This window comes from Monodelphis domestica, chromosome 7, assembly GCF_027887165.1.
Source record: "Monodelphis domestica isolate mMonDom1 chromosome 7, mMonDom1.pri, whole genome shotgun sequence".
NCBI lineage: Eukaryota > Metazoa > Chordata > Mammalia > Didelphimorphia > Didelphidae > Monodelphis > Monodelphis domestica.
The window spans coordinates 92,439,714-92,457,777 of NC_077233.1; the positions used below are offsets into that span (position 1 = coordinate 92,439,714).

The 18,064-nt window shown below is 35.7% G+C and overlaps 1 protein-coding gene across 3 annotated transcripts in view; it reads left to right on the plus strand.

Moving 5' to 3' along the window:
• Nucleotides 1-18,064, plus strand: part of QRICH1 (glutamine rich 1) — a 68,586-nt gene that overhangs the window by 18,010 nt on the left and 32,512 nt on the right. For all 3 annotated transcript variants that reach the window (XM_007499833.3, XM_001367708.4, XM_056805084.1), the window contains one exon: nt 7,122-7,450. In XM_007499833.3, the coding sequence (XP_007499895.1) occupies nt 7,142-7,450 (309 nt within the window). In that variant the 5' untranslated portion in view covers nt 7,122-7,141. The remainder of the gene's footprint in view (nt 1-7,121; nt 7,451-18,064) is intronic.

Sequence of the window (18,064 nt, forward strand, 5' to 3'; positions counted from 1 at the left end):
GTCATTCTCGGTTACCGAGAGACTACTACTAATGTACATAATTGTTTGAATTTTGTATCATCTATTGAATGTGAATTCCTTTAAGTTACATTCTGTTTTTTACTTTTTTAGTATCCCTAGTATTTAGTACAGTAGTCTGGCAAAAATTAAGTGCTTAATAAATAAATGCTTGTTGATGGACTCAATTGGGTAATAGAAGTAACTTCAGTTACTTTATTAATACAGGTAATGTATTTGCTTGGGGAGAGGGAAAGACTGGGAATTATTTATAAAGGTTAATTATCTGTAGTTTCCTTGTCCCCATTACTACTAAAATTGAAAACAGGCAGCTTCTGCTTTCGTATGATCAATCCCCTTTATAATATAACCCCCCCCCCCTTGTCACACAAAAACACAGTCATTCCTGGAAACTATCATAAAGCAGTGTTGACAGTTGACTCAACATTTCCTCACATTTTCTTTATACAATTGTATAATGAAAGTCTTTTTATTTACTTATTTATTTTCAATAAATAAACATTTCTCTCTCCCTAATTTCTCCCACTGAAAAGGGGGGAAAAAAGAAAATCCTTTGTAATGAATATACATTTTCTTTCTTACTTTATTTTTTTTCCAAAACCTTATTTTCGGTCCTAGAGTCAATACTGTGTATTGGTTCCAAGGCAAAAGAACAGTAAGAGACGGTAGGGGGCCCAAAGTCACATAACTAGGAGGTATCTGAGGTCAAATTTGAACCTAGGACCTCCTGGCTCCAGGCCTGGTTCTTTGTCCACTAAGCCACCTAGCTTCCTTCACAAATAGGCATTTTCAAACAAAACAAATTGCCTCATTGGCCATGTCCAAAAATGTATATCTTATCACCTCTTTGTCATTGGGAGAGTAGCATCAGTCCTCTGGACTGATTGTCCTCCAGTTGGTTTTTGCATGGATCAGTGTGTAAGCCTTTCAGAGTTGCTTATCTTCATGATGTTGTTATTGAATAAATTATTCTGATTTGATTAACTTTACTATGCATTAATTTATACAGTTTCCCCAGGTTTCTCTGAACCTATCCCTTTCATAATTTTTTAGGTATAATTATTTTTATATACCATAATTTGTTCAACTATTTCCTAGTTACTGAGCATTCCCTTATTTTCTAATTCTTTGGCTCTATAGAAAGAGCAACTGGAAATATTTATGTGTATGTGGGTCTTTTTCCTTTTTCTTTGACCTTCTTAGGGATTAGACCATAGTGGTATTGCTAGGTCAAAAAGTATGTTTAGCTTAGAAATTATGGGGGCATGGTTCCAAATGTTGGGAAAGCCTTTCTTCGCCACTAGTTAGCACTTTTGAGTTATTAATAGCTCACATTTATATAGTACTTTATTATTTAAAAACCAATTAAAAAACTACTCTCTTGTTTTGTCTGCTTTGACTAATATTTGTTGACCTCTAAAGGCCTGCGAATCAAATAAGCCAGTTAAAGCACAAAGAAATACAGAAATTTGGGTTAGTTTGCTGATAGGTTGAGTTGGATCAGGAAGTTTCAGGTTACCTGTAGTGTGGATTTAATTTTATATGAACATGTTGTTTTATGCTAATCTCATTTTGGTCATCAAGAAGTTGTATTTGTTTTTCTGCTTTTCCCCTTTACCAGTTTCTTTAAAATTCTGTTGTGTTAACAACCATATAAAAGAATAATTTCTAAGAGAAATGCAAGTCAAAACCCCGAGGTTTCGGTTCAAACTCTGAAAATTAGCAAAGATGACAAAAGATGAGAATAGCCAGCATTGGAGAGTTTGTGGGAAAATAGGCACACATGCATTATTGGTGAATCTGTGAATCAGTACAATTTTTTTTTTTAATCCTTACCTTCCAACTTAGAATTAATACTATGTATTAGTTCTAAGGCAGAAGAGTGGTAAGGGCTAGGCAATAGGGGTTAAGTGACTTGCCCCAGGGTCATAAATTTGAACCTAGGATGTCCCATATAGTCATTTTGGAAAGCAATTGGGAATTGCCTAAAAAAAGTAACTAAAATATCCATGCCCCTTGATCCAGAGAGATCCCATTGCTAGACTTATACTTTAGGGAGACCATTGAAAGATAGTTCCCATATATACCAAAGTATTTAAAGCAGCATTTTTTTGTGTGAAAACTAATGCTTGTAAATAAAGTAGATGCTTATTGATTAGAGAATCACTAAACAAATTGTGGTACATAAATGTAAAGGAATATTATTGCACTCTAAGAAATTTGAATACAGAGAAACATGGAAAGGTTTACATGAACTGATGAAGAGTAAAAGTAAGCAAACTAACCAATATGCCAAATGACCAGAAAAATATAAATGGAAAGAACAACCATGAAACAGTCAGAAATGAATGTTGCAAAATTACAAGGAGAAACCATGAAGAGATATGGGGCAGACATCCACAATCCAACCCTTTGCATTGGTGGGAAATCCATGTGTGTGATACATTGTACATATTTTGAGAATATTTCTGTATCAACTAGTTTTTCTGATTTTTCTTCTCATTTTCTTTTATAATAGTTGTTATATTTGGATGGCTCTATGGGAAGGGGGAGAAGGAGGGATACTACAGAAAATTTTGGTGATAAAGTTTAAAAAAATTTTCTAGTTCATTAATCTCAGTGTGTCATAGCATCTGAAGGCTATTAAGAATCCTGGACTTTTTTTTTTTTTTACAAGAAAGTGTAGTCTGTAGCAAAAACAACAAAAATTTGATTTGTCTTTTCTGTCTAACCATCCATTTACTATGTGGACTTCAAATTTGGAAACTTAGCTTGGAAATTTCCACTAATGAAGGATTGTTTTCTTTAGAACAAACAATGTTTTTTTTTTCCTTTTTGGATAGAGGTGTGCATGTAATATGTTGGTATTTGGTTGTAAGTTCCCTTTTCCCAAACTTTTCCTGTTTTCCTAAATTGAAAATCCAATTTGCAGTCATTCATCATGACTATTTCTGTTTTATCTCTTACCTAGTACAACAAGATTTAAGTAATTTATGGTGAATTATACTTAAGTGTTGAATAGTGGAGTACAATTTATAATCCAAAGACAAATTTATAAATAGTGGAAAGGAGCATATAAGAGTATTTATTCATACCTTTTGTCACTTTGAGAGCTTCTCGAATTTGTCTTTGGTCTTAAGCATTATATTCCAAGTCTATAAAATTTATAGTTATAAAAAAATGTGTACTGGGGGGCAACTAGATGGATCCATGGTGATAGAGCCAGTTCTGGATATAGAAGGTCCTGGGTTCAAATGTACTCTCAAACTTTCTAGATGTGTGACTTAAGTCATGAAACCCCAACAATCTGGCCCTTATTGCTCTTCTGCCTTCAAACCAATACTTAGTGTTGATTTTAAGACAGAAGGTAAAGGGGGTGGGGTGGGAAGGAATATACTGGTCATGTGATCTTTGGTGAGTCACTTTCCCTCTCAGTACTTTAAGCAGCTTTTTAGGACTATTAAGTTTCAGAAAATTCCCCATCTCAGTAGTAGTTTCCTCTCTCAGGAATTCTGAAATTACAGGTTCAGTTCCCTTAAAAGGCTCCATGGTATTGTGAGAGGAACCCTGGACTTGGATTGAGGAGACCTATGTCACTTAGCACATTTGTGACCTTAGGCAAATTACTTTGACTCCATGGATTTAGGTTTCTTTTTTCAGTTGGGGAAAATATGATAAGGAAAGGTCTAGACAAAGTGCTCTATCTAGGGAAATTTGGAAAGAGCAAATTTTCAAATCTGGGGGAATTTGGAGAGGAAAAAGTACCTGAACTAAGTCTGGAAGAAAGAAAAGTACATGAAGACATTCTTTGAATGGGAGGATGGCCTGTGAATTCAAAGAGAGGAGAGATGGCAAGATATTTCTGACCATTTAAAAAAATACTACATTTTCTGCTAATATCACTAATTGTTAGGACTGAATGATTAGAATAATGTAAATGAAATTGTATAAACAGAATTAGGTAAAATGAGGTTTTGAATTGAAGAGCTTGTTTTTGAAAAGGGTGCCACATTGATTTTTTCATGCTCTTTATTCACAAATGAGACATATATTTGAAGGGACATTGGGCTAAATGAATGTAAATATGATAGTGAGCATTCTAAGAATTGGTGTTAAAGCACAAATGAACATTTGTGAAGTAGGTAGATTTTTTTTTTTACCAAGGAAGCAGTTTCTCGGTCCCTAAACTTTATTACATCGAAATTCTTATAACCATATTTATGCATTTATCCCTTCATGTTTTGAGAAGACTTAGAAAAAATTTACCATTTAATTTCCTCAGAATTCCTTTTGGAAATAACAGTCACTAAAAAGACTTGGTATAGTCTTTTCTCATGAATGAGAGTAAAAATTTCAAAGATAAGTGGTGATTATAAAGTGTCAGAAAAATAAGACTCAAGTGATTCTAACCCTTTTCTCTAAAAGCAAGCCTTCTAGAAGAGATGAAGGGGTAGAGCCAGGCTCCAAGATAATTCTGGTTTCTAATTTGTGTTTAATGGACTAAATGGGTTTAAGAAAAAGAAAATTCTGTAGCAGCAGCTTTTTTTAAAGGCAAGGGGGCAAATTTTTTAGTTTAAGAATTCTGTAAGAACATAGGAGTCAGTATAGCATCTGTTCATTTGTGCAGTGGATGTACACATTGGTCATGTATTCTACTCTACCAAGTTGAATTTGTTAGATCTGTAATAGAAAAGTCTTGTACTGGATTGTTGCAGTAATCTTACTCTGAAGTGTGCATAATTTAAACAGATATCCTCAGGTTTTAAGTTCAAGACCAGGTAAGTCTCTTAACTGTTTACTTGGAAATTAAGGCAAATTGTGAATTGTAGAATGGTTAAAATGATATTCAGTGGTTTGAAAAAGTGAATTGTGAACACATCTAATAATGGGGTTCAATACATTTTTACTACCACTACTCCCTATTAGACTGAACTTCCTGAAAGCAGGGGGGCTAGCTTGCCTTTCTTTATAGCTTCTTACTTCCCTTTGCACAAAACGTGGCACATAGTAGGCTTTTAATAAATATTTATTGACTAATCTAGAACCACTTTGGTCGTTATGGTTTCACTACATTCAGTTTTGTTTTTTTCTTTTCATTATGTTGTCATTGTGGTTATTTTCTTGTTTCTGTTTATTTCATTTAGCGTTCATGGAAGTCTTCCTTTTTTTATTCTTTGTTTTTTACATTACAATAATCTTATAATACATTTGTGTACTTCAATTTGTTTAGCTATTTCCCAGTCATTGGATATTGCTTTTATTTCCAAAAGCTAGTTAGCTGTCTCTTAGTTGTTTTCTAAGGGCCCTTCCAGCTTTAATCGTCTATGGTAGATCCCTTAACAGTGTTTTCAAATACCAGGAGTAGTGGCATCCCGCCATTTTCCTCACTGATAGCAGATAATTCCCAGAATTTAATAGAATGCCAGAACTAGGAGAGGGCTTGAGGGTTTAGTTTTTTGTTTTGTTTTGTTGTGGTGTTGTTTTAATTTTTAGAATGGGGTGGTTGGCCTAAAATCTCTTCCAGTTTTCCATCTTCTGTAAGGATTTGATGACTTCTGAGGTCTTTCCAGCTCTAGCCCAATGACCCTATTATTTTATTATTTAAAGAGGTGTCAGACATAGCAAGAAGGCTCATTTAGGGTGACACAAATAACTAATAGTAACCTACCTAGTTTGTGTTCATTAACTTTTCTGTTGAAGTTGGAAAATATATTCTTAAGGTAAAATAAGGACTTAAAATTCTTTGTCTCATAGAAAGTCATGTCTTATCAAAGCCACAGTGCTGAGGTTGTTGTATTGGAGAGCTCTTGAACAAAGGTTTTCCTTTAGCAACTTTGTTAATTTTTTTTTTAAATTCTATGCATATTCTTGCTAGCTAGTACATGCCAGTGGAAATGTTGCTGTTTAACATAAACTTGTTTTTACTGGCCCTACATCTTAACAATTCCTTACAAGGTTGATTCTCTAACCATTTAGAAATAGACTTTATTTCTTCACAGAATTCTATTGGTAATAAGGACTGTAATAAAACTAGCTAACTTAAAAAAAAAAGTCTGTTATATCCAGTATTTCACACCTTTAGGCCTCTACTTCTCTAGAAACTAGAGGATTGGGGGAGTGAGGAGAGAGAGGCATCTTATGGAACTTGGTCATTATAATTTTAAAGGAGATGGATAATTGACCAAGCTGATTTGTGAATTAAATCATATTTAAAAATAATACTTTCACAACAAAAATACTAAAACTTCTAAGCCCATAATCCACTTATTTTCAAACTTTTCAATAAAATTAAAATTTTTAGTGCAACAAATATATTTTAACAGTCCATAGACTGACTACTTCACTTTATGAAACTTTTTAAAAAGATGGTACTGGAGGTGAATAATTACCTCAGTTTATTGGTTAACTTGTCTTTTCAAATGAAATGTAATATTCATCCAGCTGATACATTGTATAGTGAATGTTTTTGTCATTTTACTGGAGACTAGATGAAATGTGGGTGGGTTTTTTTTCCTGAGTTGTGATATGCTTTGGATCTTCTTGGTTCAAGCCATATTTATACTGAATAAACAATACTTTTCCTTTCTTGAATATTCTCTTTCACTGTCTCTTTGTACTGAGAGGGAGACAAGGGTGAACAGAAGCAGATATAATTTGGTTTTAGTGAAGAAATAATGTGATTCAAGAAAAATGTGTTACAATGGGGTGTATAAAAACTTGTATTAATATTTAAAGTGTGTATTAAAAAAATCTTTGCCCTAAATATTCAGGTAATCTAGATGCCTTACAAAATCTCTTCTCTTTTTTTTTAAACTCTTACTTTCGGTCATAGAATCAATATTGTGTATTGGTTCCAAGACTGGGGAGTAGTAAAGGCTAGGCCATTGGGTTTAAGGTCCTTGCCCAGGGTCACACAGCTAGAAAGTATCTGGGACCACATTTAAACCCAGGACTTCCTATCTCTAGGCCTGGTTCTTAATCCACTGGGCCACTCAGTCTCCCTCTCCATTGTGAAGTTTGCTAAAGGTTCTGCTCTTATTGATAGCCTTTAAAAAAAAAAGAAAGAAATGAAACCTGCCTTCTCTTTTATTCTTTATCTTTAGGATCCTAAAGATTTTGCAATATGAATAATTCTTTGGAAAACACCATTTCCTTTGAAGAATACATCCGAGTGAAAGCAAGATCAATCCCACAGCACAGGATGAAGGAGTTCCTAGACTCCTTGGCATCCAAGGGTCCTGAAGCACTTCAGGAGTTCCAGCAGACAGCTACTACAACTATGGTGTACCAACAGGGTGGAAACTGCATTTACACGGATAGCACCGAAGTGGCTGGATCTTTACTTGAACTTGCCTGTCCTGTAACCACCAGTGTTCAGCAACAGACTCAGCAAGAGCAACAGATCCAGGTCCAGCAGCCACAGCAAGTTCAGGTAAAGAGGAAATATTGGATTATTGCTAGTGATAAATTACTTTCCTATGTTACATGAAATTTACTTTGGTCATTTGCTTATAATGGCTTATTTTACAAAGCGTTAAAAACTATACTCAGAAAGTGATGTTATGCTTCTGTTGCCCAGAATTATTAGTGTTTAGTACTGTTGACTAGGAAAAAACACAGACTATTAAATAGTCAAAAACACTCTTTAAGGGGAAAAGGAGTTCAGTGCAAATAGTAGGCCTCGACAAAGAGCTTCCTGCCACACAGACAGGGAGGATTGAATTCTGGCTGTTGACCCCTGGGAAAACCAATTAGGCTTTTCTGAGAAGCCATTAAAGTCGGGGAGCTTAAATACCTTTCTAGGTGAAACATGGGGGCTGAAGATGAGAGGGACAGTTGATTGAATTTACTATGGTAAGAAAAGAAAATTAGGAGTTCCAGACAGGAATAACAGTGAGGGACTGATGTTTTACAATGGACACGAAAAGGGAAAAACCCAGCCCTGGACTGGGCCACCTTGGTAAAGGACTTTGGCCTAGGGGGAGAAACCATTGGGACAAAAGAGATACTTAACATCTGATGAGATTAACTAGTCCCACCCAAACTACCAGGAGGTCTATTGTTAGCCTGAGGTCAGTGAAGTAGGACTTTCTCTCAGGAAGGAACTCTCCTGTGACAAGGTCAAACCTGGGGTTTCTGCCTCTAAACTAAATAAACAGGGGGATCACCAAATCCCTCCAAGCTACCTCTAGATTCCACATTGACAGTAATGTAGGCCCCACCATTATGTGGCTTGAATAACGACCACAAGAATACCATAAATCACACATTTTATTTCAGAGTTAGAAGAAACCTCAGTGACATATAATTCAACTTATTGTACTTTACTAGGAAACCCTTATAAGATATCTCTGATACATGTACTCCCAGGCAGTCAGTGTGTGATGAAGAAGAATGCATTTTTCTTTTCCCCCAGCTGGAATAGGATTACCAACCTTGCCTTTGCAGTGGTTAGACTCTGTCCTGAGCCTGAGACTGCCTTTGGTAGAAATTACATTGAAACTTTGTTAATACAGTTACATTGCACATGCAGATAGGACTTAAGATACTGATTTTTCCAAGACTAAAATTGGGCACTTAGGTGGCATAGTGGATAGAGTGCCTCATCTCAAATTCAGGAAGACTTCTGAGTTCAAATTTGTCCTCAAATGCTTATAAGTAAGCTATGTGCCCCTGGGCCAGTCACTTAACTCTGTCTCAGCTTCCTTCTAATTATAAAATGAATTGGAGAAGGAAATTGCAAAGTATTTTAGGATCTTTGCCAAGAAAATCTCAAAGGGGATCACAAAGAGTCAGACATGACTGAAAAATGAATGACAATTGTGCTTTCCCAGGCATATGTCAGATTATGTCCTCTCTGCCCCCTTCTCTTTCGTTCTTGTTCTCATTCAGTCAGTTCCATCATAACTAGTGTTGATCTATAGATAACCAGGGCAATCCCAGAGAGCTTTGAGGCTTAATAATCTTCCCCTCTCCCCCTGTCTTCACCCTTATTTCTAATCATCAATAATTCTCTATCAAAGCAGTCCATTCCACTTTTTTCTTTTTTTTCCATTCCACTTTTATATAACTTGAATTATTAAGAAAAAATTGGACATCCTATAGTATCTGGTATAATAAAATCTAATACAGAACTCAGTCTTGAGTTTCAAGTTATATAGAAAATATATAGACATGCTAAAAGCTTTAGTCTATATTTACTTCTTAACCTTTCATACTGAGCAATATATTAGGAGAACTTGTGGTTCAACACTAAAATTTAGAATGTAAAAGCAGTAATTGTTTTAATTTAGAAAGATAGGTTGGGGGTCAGCTTAATAGATTGACAGCCAGGCCTAGAGTTGGAGGTCTTGGGTTCAATTCTGGCCTCAGACACCTTTTAACTGTGTGACCCTGGGTAAGTCACTGCCTAGCCCTTTTTGTTCTGTCTTAGAACTAATTCACAGGATTAATTCTAAGATAGAAGGTAAGAGTTTTTAAAAGGAAAGACTGTCTTTTTTGAAGGACTTATACGTAATTTCAAAAATTAGATCTTCCCCATATTATCTGTTCTTTTACATTTGCTTTTGTGAAGCCTTCAGGGTATGAACACCCTGGTCATCTCTTAGAAAAATATGAAATGATAGTATCATTATATTGAAAAAAATTGAAAGGGAGCAACTGGGCAAATCAGCCCTAGAGGTCCTAGGTTCAAATCTGGCCTCAGACACGTTCCAGCTGTATGACCCTGGGCAAGTCACTTAACCCCCATTGCCTAGCCCTTACTACTCTTCTGCCTTGGAACCAATTCATGACTCGGAAGGTAAGGGTTTAAAAAAGAAAGAAATACATTTCTGTTGAGAAATGGAAAATATCTTTCTGTTAATATGGTTTCTCATATAGAAGTTTCTTGCCTTACCTATTTAGTGCCCCTTTCTGTTTGATCTCAGGTGTCTGAAGCTTTTTTTCTTTCCTTTCTCCCCAATGTTGGTAGCGAAGAAATATAAAGGAGGAGAATGGTGGAGGAATGAAGGTGAAAAGGTAGATGTTTCTAGTTAATCTCTGGTGAGGAAAGCAGAAAGTCAGCAGGGAGTTCACAAAGCTCCGCTCTTCTTAGTTGGTCCTCTGAGCTTCTGGGCAGAGAAAGTCGTGACTTCAAGAGTGAGAACTTATGACCTTAGGAAGAAATGCCTCTTGAAGAGGAAGGAGGGAGCACCCACACCCTGCCCTGTAATCCCTGCACCTGACTCCTGTTGGGAACCCTTAGTCTAGTAGACGAAGAAGACCTTTTTCTCCAGGTTTACTAGACAGAAGAAACCAATAAGAAGGTTCAATGGCTGAGAGGGCGACACAGCAAAGCACTGTGGAGTGCTTAGGGCGTGTTGGAACACAAAAGACAACACGGCCATCCAATGCAGCTGAGGAAGTCTCTAGGTGTAATGACCTTTTGTGCCAATGGACCCAGGCTTCCAACACCGAGAGAGTGGGACTGTCTCTGTGCATCGACTTTTCTACTTAAATCTCCTTCACGCACAAGTGTTTTTGTGCACACTCATCTACACCACAGATGAAAGTGCACAAAGACAATCGTCATCCTCGGTTACCGAGAGACTACTACTACTAGACTACTAGTTGATATATCTAATTCCATTACTAGGTTTGTATCCCAGAGATTAAAAAAAAAGAGGAAGGACCTATATGCATACAAAAATATTTAAAGCAGCTCTTTTTGAGGGGGCAAAGAATTGGAATGTGAGGGGATATCCTTTAATTGGGGAATGCTGAGTAATTTATAGTATGTGATGTTATGTACTGTTATGGTGTAAGGGAATACTGTTATGGTGTAAGAGCAGGAAGAACCCAGAAAAACCTGGAAAGACTCTTATGAATGGAAGCAGAGTGAAATAAGCAGAAGAATTTTGTACACTTAGTAGTAGACTTCCTCAGCTGCATTGGATGGCCGTGTTGTCTTCTGTGCTCCAACATGCCCTGAGCATTCCACAGTGCTTTGCTGCATCGCCCTCTCAGCCGTTGAACCTTCTTGTTGGTTTCTTCCATCTGTTCGGCCGAAGCAGTCTTCACATGCTGGGTGAGCAAAGCCCTGGTTCACCAGGGGTCGATGACCCCATGGCTACCCTCTCAAGGTTTAGCCGGCCTGTCAAAGCCTTTGCCCGGGGTGTGGCCGCTGCCACATGCTAGCAGCTACTAGGAGCTACAAGTGAGAGCTAGGTGTCAGGTGGGGGTCAGTGGCTGGAGAGCTGCCCTATTATGTACATATAAGGGGTGTGTGTGTGTGTGTGTGTGTGGTCTAAATAGGAGGTAATCCCGGGTAAACCAGGAAAGGACTGTTATAGAAAATGAGATTTAAGTTCTGAAGGAAGCTAGAGATGCCAGTAGGCAGAAGTAAGATAACATTTGGGTATGGAGAGAGCCTGTGCCACAGGGTTGGGATATTGTACAATGAACCACTGAATAATAGCTATTCTCACCAATTCAATGATCCAATGCTAATCCAAAGTATTCATGATTAAAAAAATGCCACCTGCTTCCAGGAAAAAAAAACCTGATGTCTGAGTTCAGACCAAAGCAAACTTTTTTCACTTTATTTCTTAATTTTTTTTTTGTTTGAGTTTCCTTCCACAAAAGGATTAATATGGAAAAAGGTTTTACATGATTGTACATGTAAAATCAATGTAAGATTGCTTATCCTCTAAATGGGAGTTTTGGTGGGGGAGGGAGAGAATTCAAGACTCAGTTCTTTTTAAAATGCTGAAAACTGTTTTTACATGTAATCAAGGAAAAAATAAAACTTAAAACTGATGATGATTTCATTTATTTTTCCATACAATGATATTTAATTTTGATTTGGATGTAGATTTCTGTCCCCTTTCAAAGAAGGGGGAAAAACTAGAAGGTGGCATTTCATTGCCTCTTCAAACCTAATCTCAAGACCCATTTTTGGGTCACAGAGGTTCTTTAAATGTTTTGAATAGTGTTTCTTAGAATGGTTTAGGGAGCTGAATAAATCTGACCAGACTATTTCCTGGGTTATATATGGAATAATCAGAAACCCTAATGGCCACTGACTCCTTTTTGTGCCTTATAGAACCCAAGTCCCAGTATGACTGAAACTGAAATGTATGAGGGGTCTTCAAATGGTTCCCTTATGCTACAAACATTTTCTTTTTGATTCATCGTTTTAAAGGGTATAATCGGGAAAAATAAGTTGCATTTTTGTAAGTTTTGAATAAGGCCATAATGAGGAAAATAAAAGTTATGATGAAATTGATAGGCTCACAATCACGATGACCTAGCACCTGCCTTAGAGAGTTAAAAGATAGATGCAGGGCTTGTGTGTCCATGTGGCATCTATCGGTGCTTCTTTGAAAGTATCTTTGAAGTGATTCTGAGATTTGGCATTTGGATTTTATTTTTATTCAAAATTATTACTCATATAAAACCTGTAGTTTTGTTGTCTATTCCTGCTGTCATTGTGTATGCTGATTTGACATTTTAATATATATATATTTTAATTTTAAAAATTATTTTAATATTTTGAAAAAATAATACTTTAAAAATACTTCTATCAGGAATATACCTCCAAAAATTTGTTTCCTGTAAGGAAAAGAAATCTCAAATAGAAAGCACCTGGGATGAGTGATCAACTTGGGAAATACAGTTTTTAGTTAAAGGTGAGGTATAGCATCATGGAATATTATCCTCATTTTTTATAAGTCTGAAAAATGAGTTGCAGAAAGGCGAAATAACTTGCCCATGGTTATGAGGATTGCAGGCAGAATTCAAATTAGTGATTGTCAACTCCATCCAAGTTTAATCTTCTTTCTCCTATTCCAGTTGCCTTCTCATGTCTTTTGTTGGAAAATCCAGAAAACTACCCATGTCATATAACATTATTCTAATGGGAAAATAAATATTACTTTCTAAACAACTGACTTAAATGAACTTTGAAACACAGCTTGTTTACAACTTGAGTACCTTATATGTGGTACATATAGGTATTAGAAGTACTATAGGCTAGTAATTCATAAGATTATTTTTCCCACTCTTCCATAATTCATAAGAGAATAACTCTATAGGTTGATTCTTTACAATTTCTATATTTAGCCCATAATTTGATATATTTTACCTGATAGGGATTTGGTAAATGTTTGTTGATGGTATCAGTTGGATAAGCACATTTAAAAATGTATGTTATCCTGTGATTTCTTATTTTTATTAGCCATTTGTAAATAGGGCCTTGAACTTAATTTCTGTGCTGAGAAAAGATGAGTTCCTGGTGTTTTCTAGTGACCTCTTCTGGCAAAGGGAGCAACCTTCATCTCCTTTCTTATGAGAGCCAGAGCCTTTGGGACAAGTTCCAGCTCCAATAGAGAATCCTGTCGTCTGATTCCTTTGCCTGTACAAATAAGAAAATAATCCAAAGGAAGTATTGTTGCTCACTGAGTCATTTGGGGAACTTGAGAAAACAAGTCCATGTCTACACAAAATTTTCTTTTTTTTAAAGTTGGAGTGTTAAAACTGTGGCAGAAAATAGTCAGGAATCATTGTTTTGTAGAAGTTTCTATCTAGGCTCCATTATTCTTTGCCAAATTAGATCCTAACAGGAATCTCTCACTTTATGTTTTAATGCATTGCTTGAAATTTATTTCCCTGAGTGGGTAGACTTAGTTCTTCTATCAACCAAAGAGAAAAAAGGCTTCCTTTGAAGAATTGTGGCTATAAAGCGTTTGAGAAACCGAAGTGTAGGTTCGTCTTTCTGTCAGAGGTTTTTGTTTCAGAGTAATAATTTTGTGTTTGAGTAGAAATCTATTTCTTTACCTTCTTTTGAATAAGCTAGCTAATTTGAGCCAGAAAGAAACGGAGACAAAAGAGAATGAGCTCATAGATGTAGTACTCCCGTTTTGCCACCACATTCCGTACTGCTGTTTGTTTTTACTCTGCTAGCCCTAACCAAAATCAGTTCTAGTTCCCATTCATAGAGTAATTTAAGATTTACAAAGTGAGGTGAATAACATAAGTAGTAATATCCCCACTTTACAGTTAAGGAAAATAAGCTATAGGGAGGTTAGAGTTCTTGCTCAGAATCATACAGATTTAGGTTACACCAGAGGTTTCTTTTGTGGACAGAAAGTAATAATGTAATAATTGTAATACAATTGTAATACAATGTATATGTAAAACAATACAAATATTACAATTATACAAGTAAAAAATGTAATATTAAATTAAATAAAATTAATAAAATTAAATAAATAAAATGTAATAAATGTAATAAAGTAATAATGTAATAGAGCAGCAAAACACAAACAGAGGAAAAGTTTCTTGGAGAACAGGATGCAAAGTTGAAGGAGATTATCTAATTCAATCCTTCATTTGACAGAGGGAAACAAAGGTCTAGAGAGGGTTAGATACTTGCCCATCTATAAGGCAGCAGTTTTGATTCACACTCATGTCTTCTGATTATTTAATATATTCTTTCTGCTCCCTACTAGATGCCTTCTATAAAAGAATGAGCTCATAGATGTAGTACTCCCGTTTTGCCACCACATTCCATACTGCTGTTTGTTTTTACTCTGCTAGCCCTAAAACGGGAAATGCCAATTAAAAAAAAAAAAAAACTTTTCTGGGAGTGAGAACTCATTCCGTTTTCCCTAGACTTTTCCCTCTACTTTCAGAGAGAATTCATTATATAGGCATATCCTTCTAACATCAAGAATTGGTTGCTTGAAAACATGTTGTTAAGCAAAATAATATTTGGGGCAGTTAGCTTCAGAGGCTTTATAAAAGCGTAATGATGTATAATGGTGAGTTTTAGATAAAATTTTTGTTGTTGTTTAGTTGTTTTCAGTTGTGTCCAACTCTTTGTGACCTCTGTTGGGGTTTTCTTGGCAAAGATGCTGGAGTGGTTTGCATTTCCCCCTCCATCTCATTTTATAGATAAAAACTGAGGTAAAGTATTAAAAGACTTGCCCAAGGTCACACAGCTAATAACTATCTTCAAAGTCATTCTTGATTTTTAAAAAGTAATTTAAAAAATAAGAGAAAAAGAGGAAGCAGGGGAAGATCCGTAAAATTGACAGGTACAGAGAGAAAAATCTAACATTATATTCATCATTCTGTACTCAAGGGATTCCAGCTTCTGCAAAGAGGCCAGGGGAAATGTCTTCTTATATCTTCTGTGATCATGATTGTTTATAACTCTCAGCATTTACTTTAAACAAAAATAAGTTTTTATTGATATTTTTAATTTATTTTATCATGTAAAATATACTTCCATATTGGTCATTGTAAGACCATACTCGTACATAATTAAAATCCCAAAATAAAACCATAAATACACTGATGAAAAAGATGTCTCCAAGAGTTCTTTCTCTGGAAGGTGGATAGCCTTCCCATAAATCTTTCAGGAATGTTCCAGATCGGGTAGCTAAGTTTTCACAGGTGTTAATCATAAAATGTTGCTGTTACTGTGTACAATGTTCTCCTGGTTCTGCTTATTTCACTCTGCATCAGTTTCTTGCAGATCTCGACAGTTTTTTTCTGAAATTATCATGTTTGTCATTTCTTATAACATAATAGTTTTCCATCACCAACATATACCACAATTTCTTCAGCCATTCCCCAATTGATAGACATCCCCTCAATTTCCAATTCTTTGCCACCACAAAAAGAGCTGCTATAAATATTTTTGTAAAAGTAGGTCCTTTCCCCTTTTTTATTATGTCTTTGGGACACAGACCCAGTAGTGATATTATTAGTTCAAAGGGTATATGCCTTGTTTTATAGCCCTTTTGGGCATAGTTCCAAATTGCCCTCTAGAATGGTTGGGTCAGTTCACAAGTCTACCAACAATGCATTAGTGTCCCAATTTTAAAGCACAATCTTTAAAAATTATTCTTTTGACCTTGATATTCAAAAGTACTCTAACTTCAGCCCATCCCCTTGGCACATTACTTAATTGCTTATCTCTGTAATAATCTTAAGAATTTCTCCAATTGAGAATTTATCTTAGTAATTTTACTGATCAGTTTTTACTTCTGTCAACATGATGCCCACAACCATTTTACTGTTGGTTCTGAGGGTCTTGATAAATCATTCTTCAAAAAAGAAAATGAGGATATGAAGCTTGCAAGCTAAGATTTTTAAGAAACATAGCTAACTCAGCAATTCATTGATCTGGGACAATCCTGAAAGACTTATGACCGGGAATGCTATCCACCTCCAGAGAAAAAAGTGTTGGAGTAGTCTTTCACATCAGTGTATTTTTGGTTTTATTTTGGTGTTTTGGTTACATATGACTTTGTTCTTAACAACAGTGACCAATATTGAAGTGTGTTTTGCATGACAATAAAAAACTGGAAAAAACAAAACTCCCACCAAAAAAAAAAGTATTTAAAGGGAAATTAGCCATAGCCACTGTTATAAACCAGAAGGAAAAAAGAAAAGAAAAGAAACATAGCCAGTCGGTAAGGGAGAAACATAAGAAATGGATTTTTAAAAAACCCTTACCTTCCATCTTAGGATCAATATTATGTATTAATTAGAAGAGTAGTATGAACTAAGCAGTGGAGGTTAAATAACTTGCCTTGAGTCACACAGCTGAGCTCAATCCACTTAGCCATCCAACTACCACCTTGTTTTTAACTCTTAGTTATTTCTACCAATTGTTGCTTTTGTCTGTCACTTCATGCCTTTATTTCCCTGATATAAAAAAATGAAGCAATATATTCTACTCCTAGATTGCCTCCTTCTGTAACAAAATACACAAATCCTACCTATGCCTTTGGCTAATTCTTTGTTATTTGCAGTGTTGGCGTTACCTAGCTATCTTCACAAAGGCTATTTTGAGTATTCATTGTTTTCCAAGCTAAATTTATTGCATAAAATAGAGAGCTATAACATTTTCAGAACTTGGTGCCCAGAATGCAGTGACCTAATGTGAAATAGTAGATTTCTTTTCATTCATAATTATCATAAATGTTATTCTAAGCAAACTTTGTAGTTGTAAGGCTAATATTGTAGCTCCTAAGTAGGAAATTTCCCCAAGGAAAAATTCAGTATGGTCTCTACAGTATTTTTCAGGTATAATATTGTCAGGAGTTTGTTTTGGTCCCCCATCTGGTAACTGGAAGTAATTGTTTCACCAACCTTTACTTATTCTATGATAATGATGGTGATGATGACAAAATAATTATAGTTAACATTTATATGGCACCTGTTATGTGCCAGGCAGTGTGCTGAGCACTTTACAAAGATTATCTTACTTGATTTTTTGCAACAATTCTGGGAGGTAGGTGCTGCTATTATCATCCCCATTTTACAGATGAGGAAACTGAGGCAGATTAAGGTGTGTGTATGTAAGATGTATGTTCATACGGCTAATAAAGGTCTAAGGTTGGATCTCAACACAATTCTTCTTGAGTCTAGCTCTCTATTCATTGTTCTATCTAGCTACCTTCAAATGAAATGGACTTTTCTCTGACACTCCTATTATCATCTTTATATTCTCTCCTCTCCCTTCCTCCAGTCCTCACTTCTATAATGTATTGCCTCTTAACCTACACCAGATTCTCCCTGTTGAAGTTTCCCTCTTTTCAAGATCCAATTCAGGTACTCTCTTCCTATGAAAGTGATCTTTTCCTTACCCTCCTTCCCTTCCTCCCTTTCACACAGCTAGGATGTGTCTCAGACCAAATTTGAACCCAAGTCCTCCTGATGCATGGCTCTCTCTGCTGTACTGCCTAACTGCCTCTCACATTTCTAATGACCCTTTGTCTGGACTGCTATTTTACACTTATTACACTGTGCCCTGTTTTATACTTGGGATACAAATCTGTATAGAAAGAGAACATGAGATTCCTAACTAGAAGGTACATCAGAAATTATCTATTCAGATTCTCTCATTTTACAAATGAAGAAATTGAGGCCAAGGGAGGTCATAACATTGTTGTAAGTGGTAAAAATAGGATATTGTATGCCATCTATTATTTTACAAACTCCTTTAAGATAGGAACAGTTTAATATTTTTGTATTTCTTGACACCCAT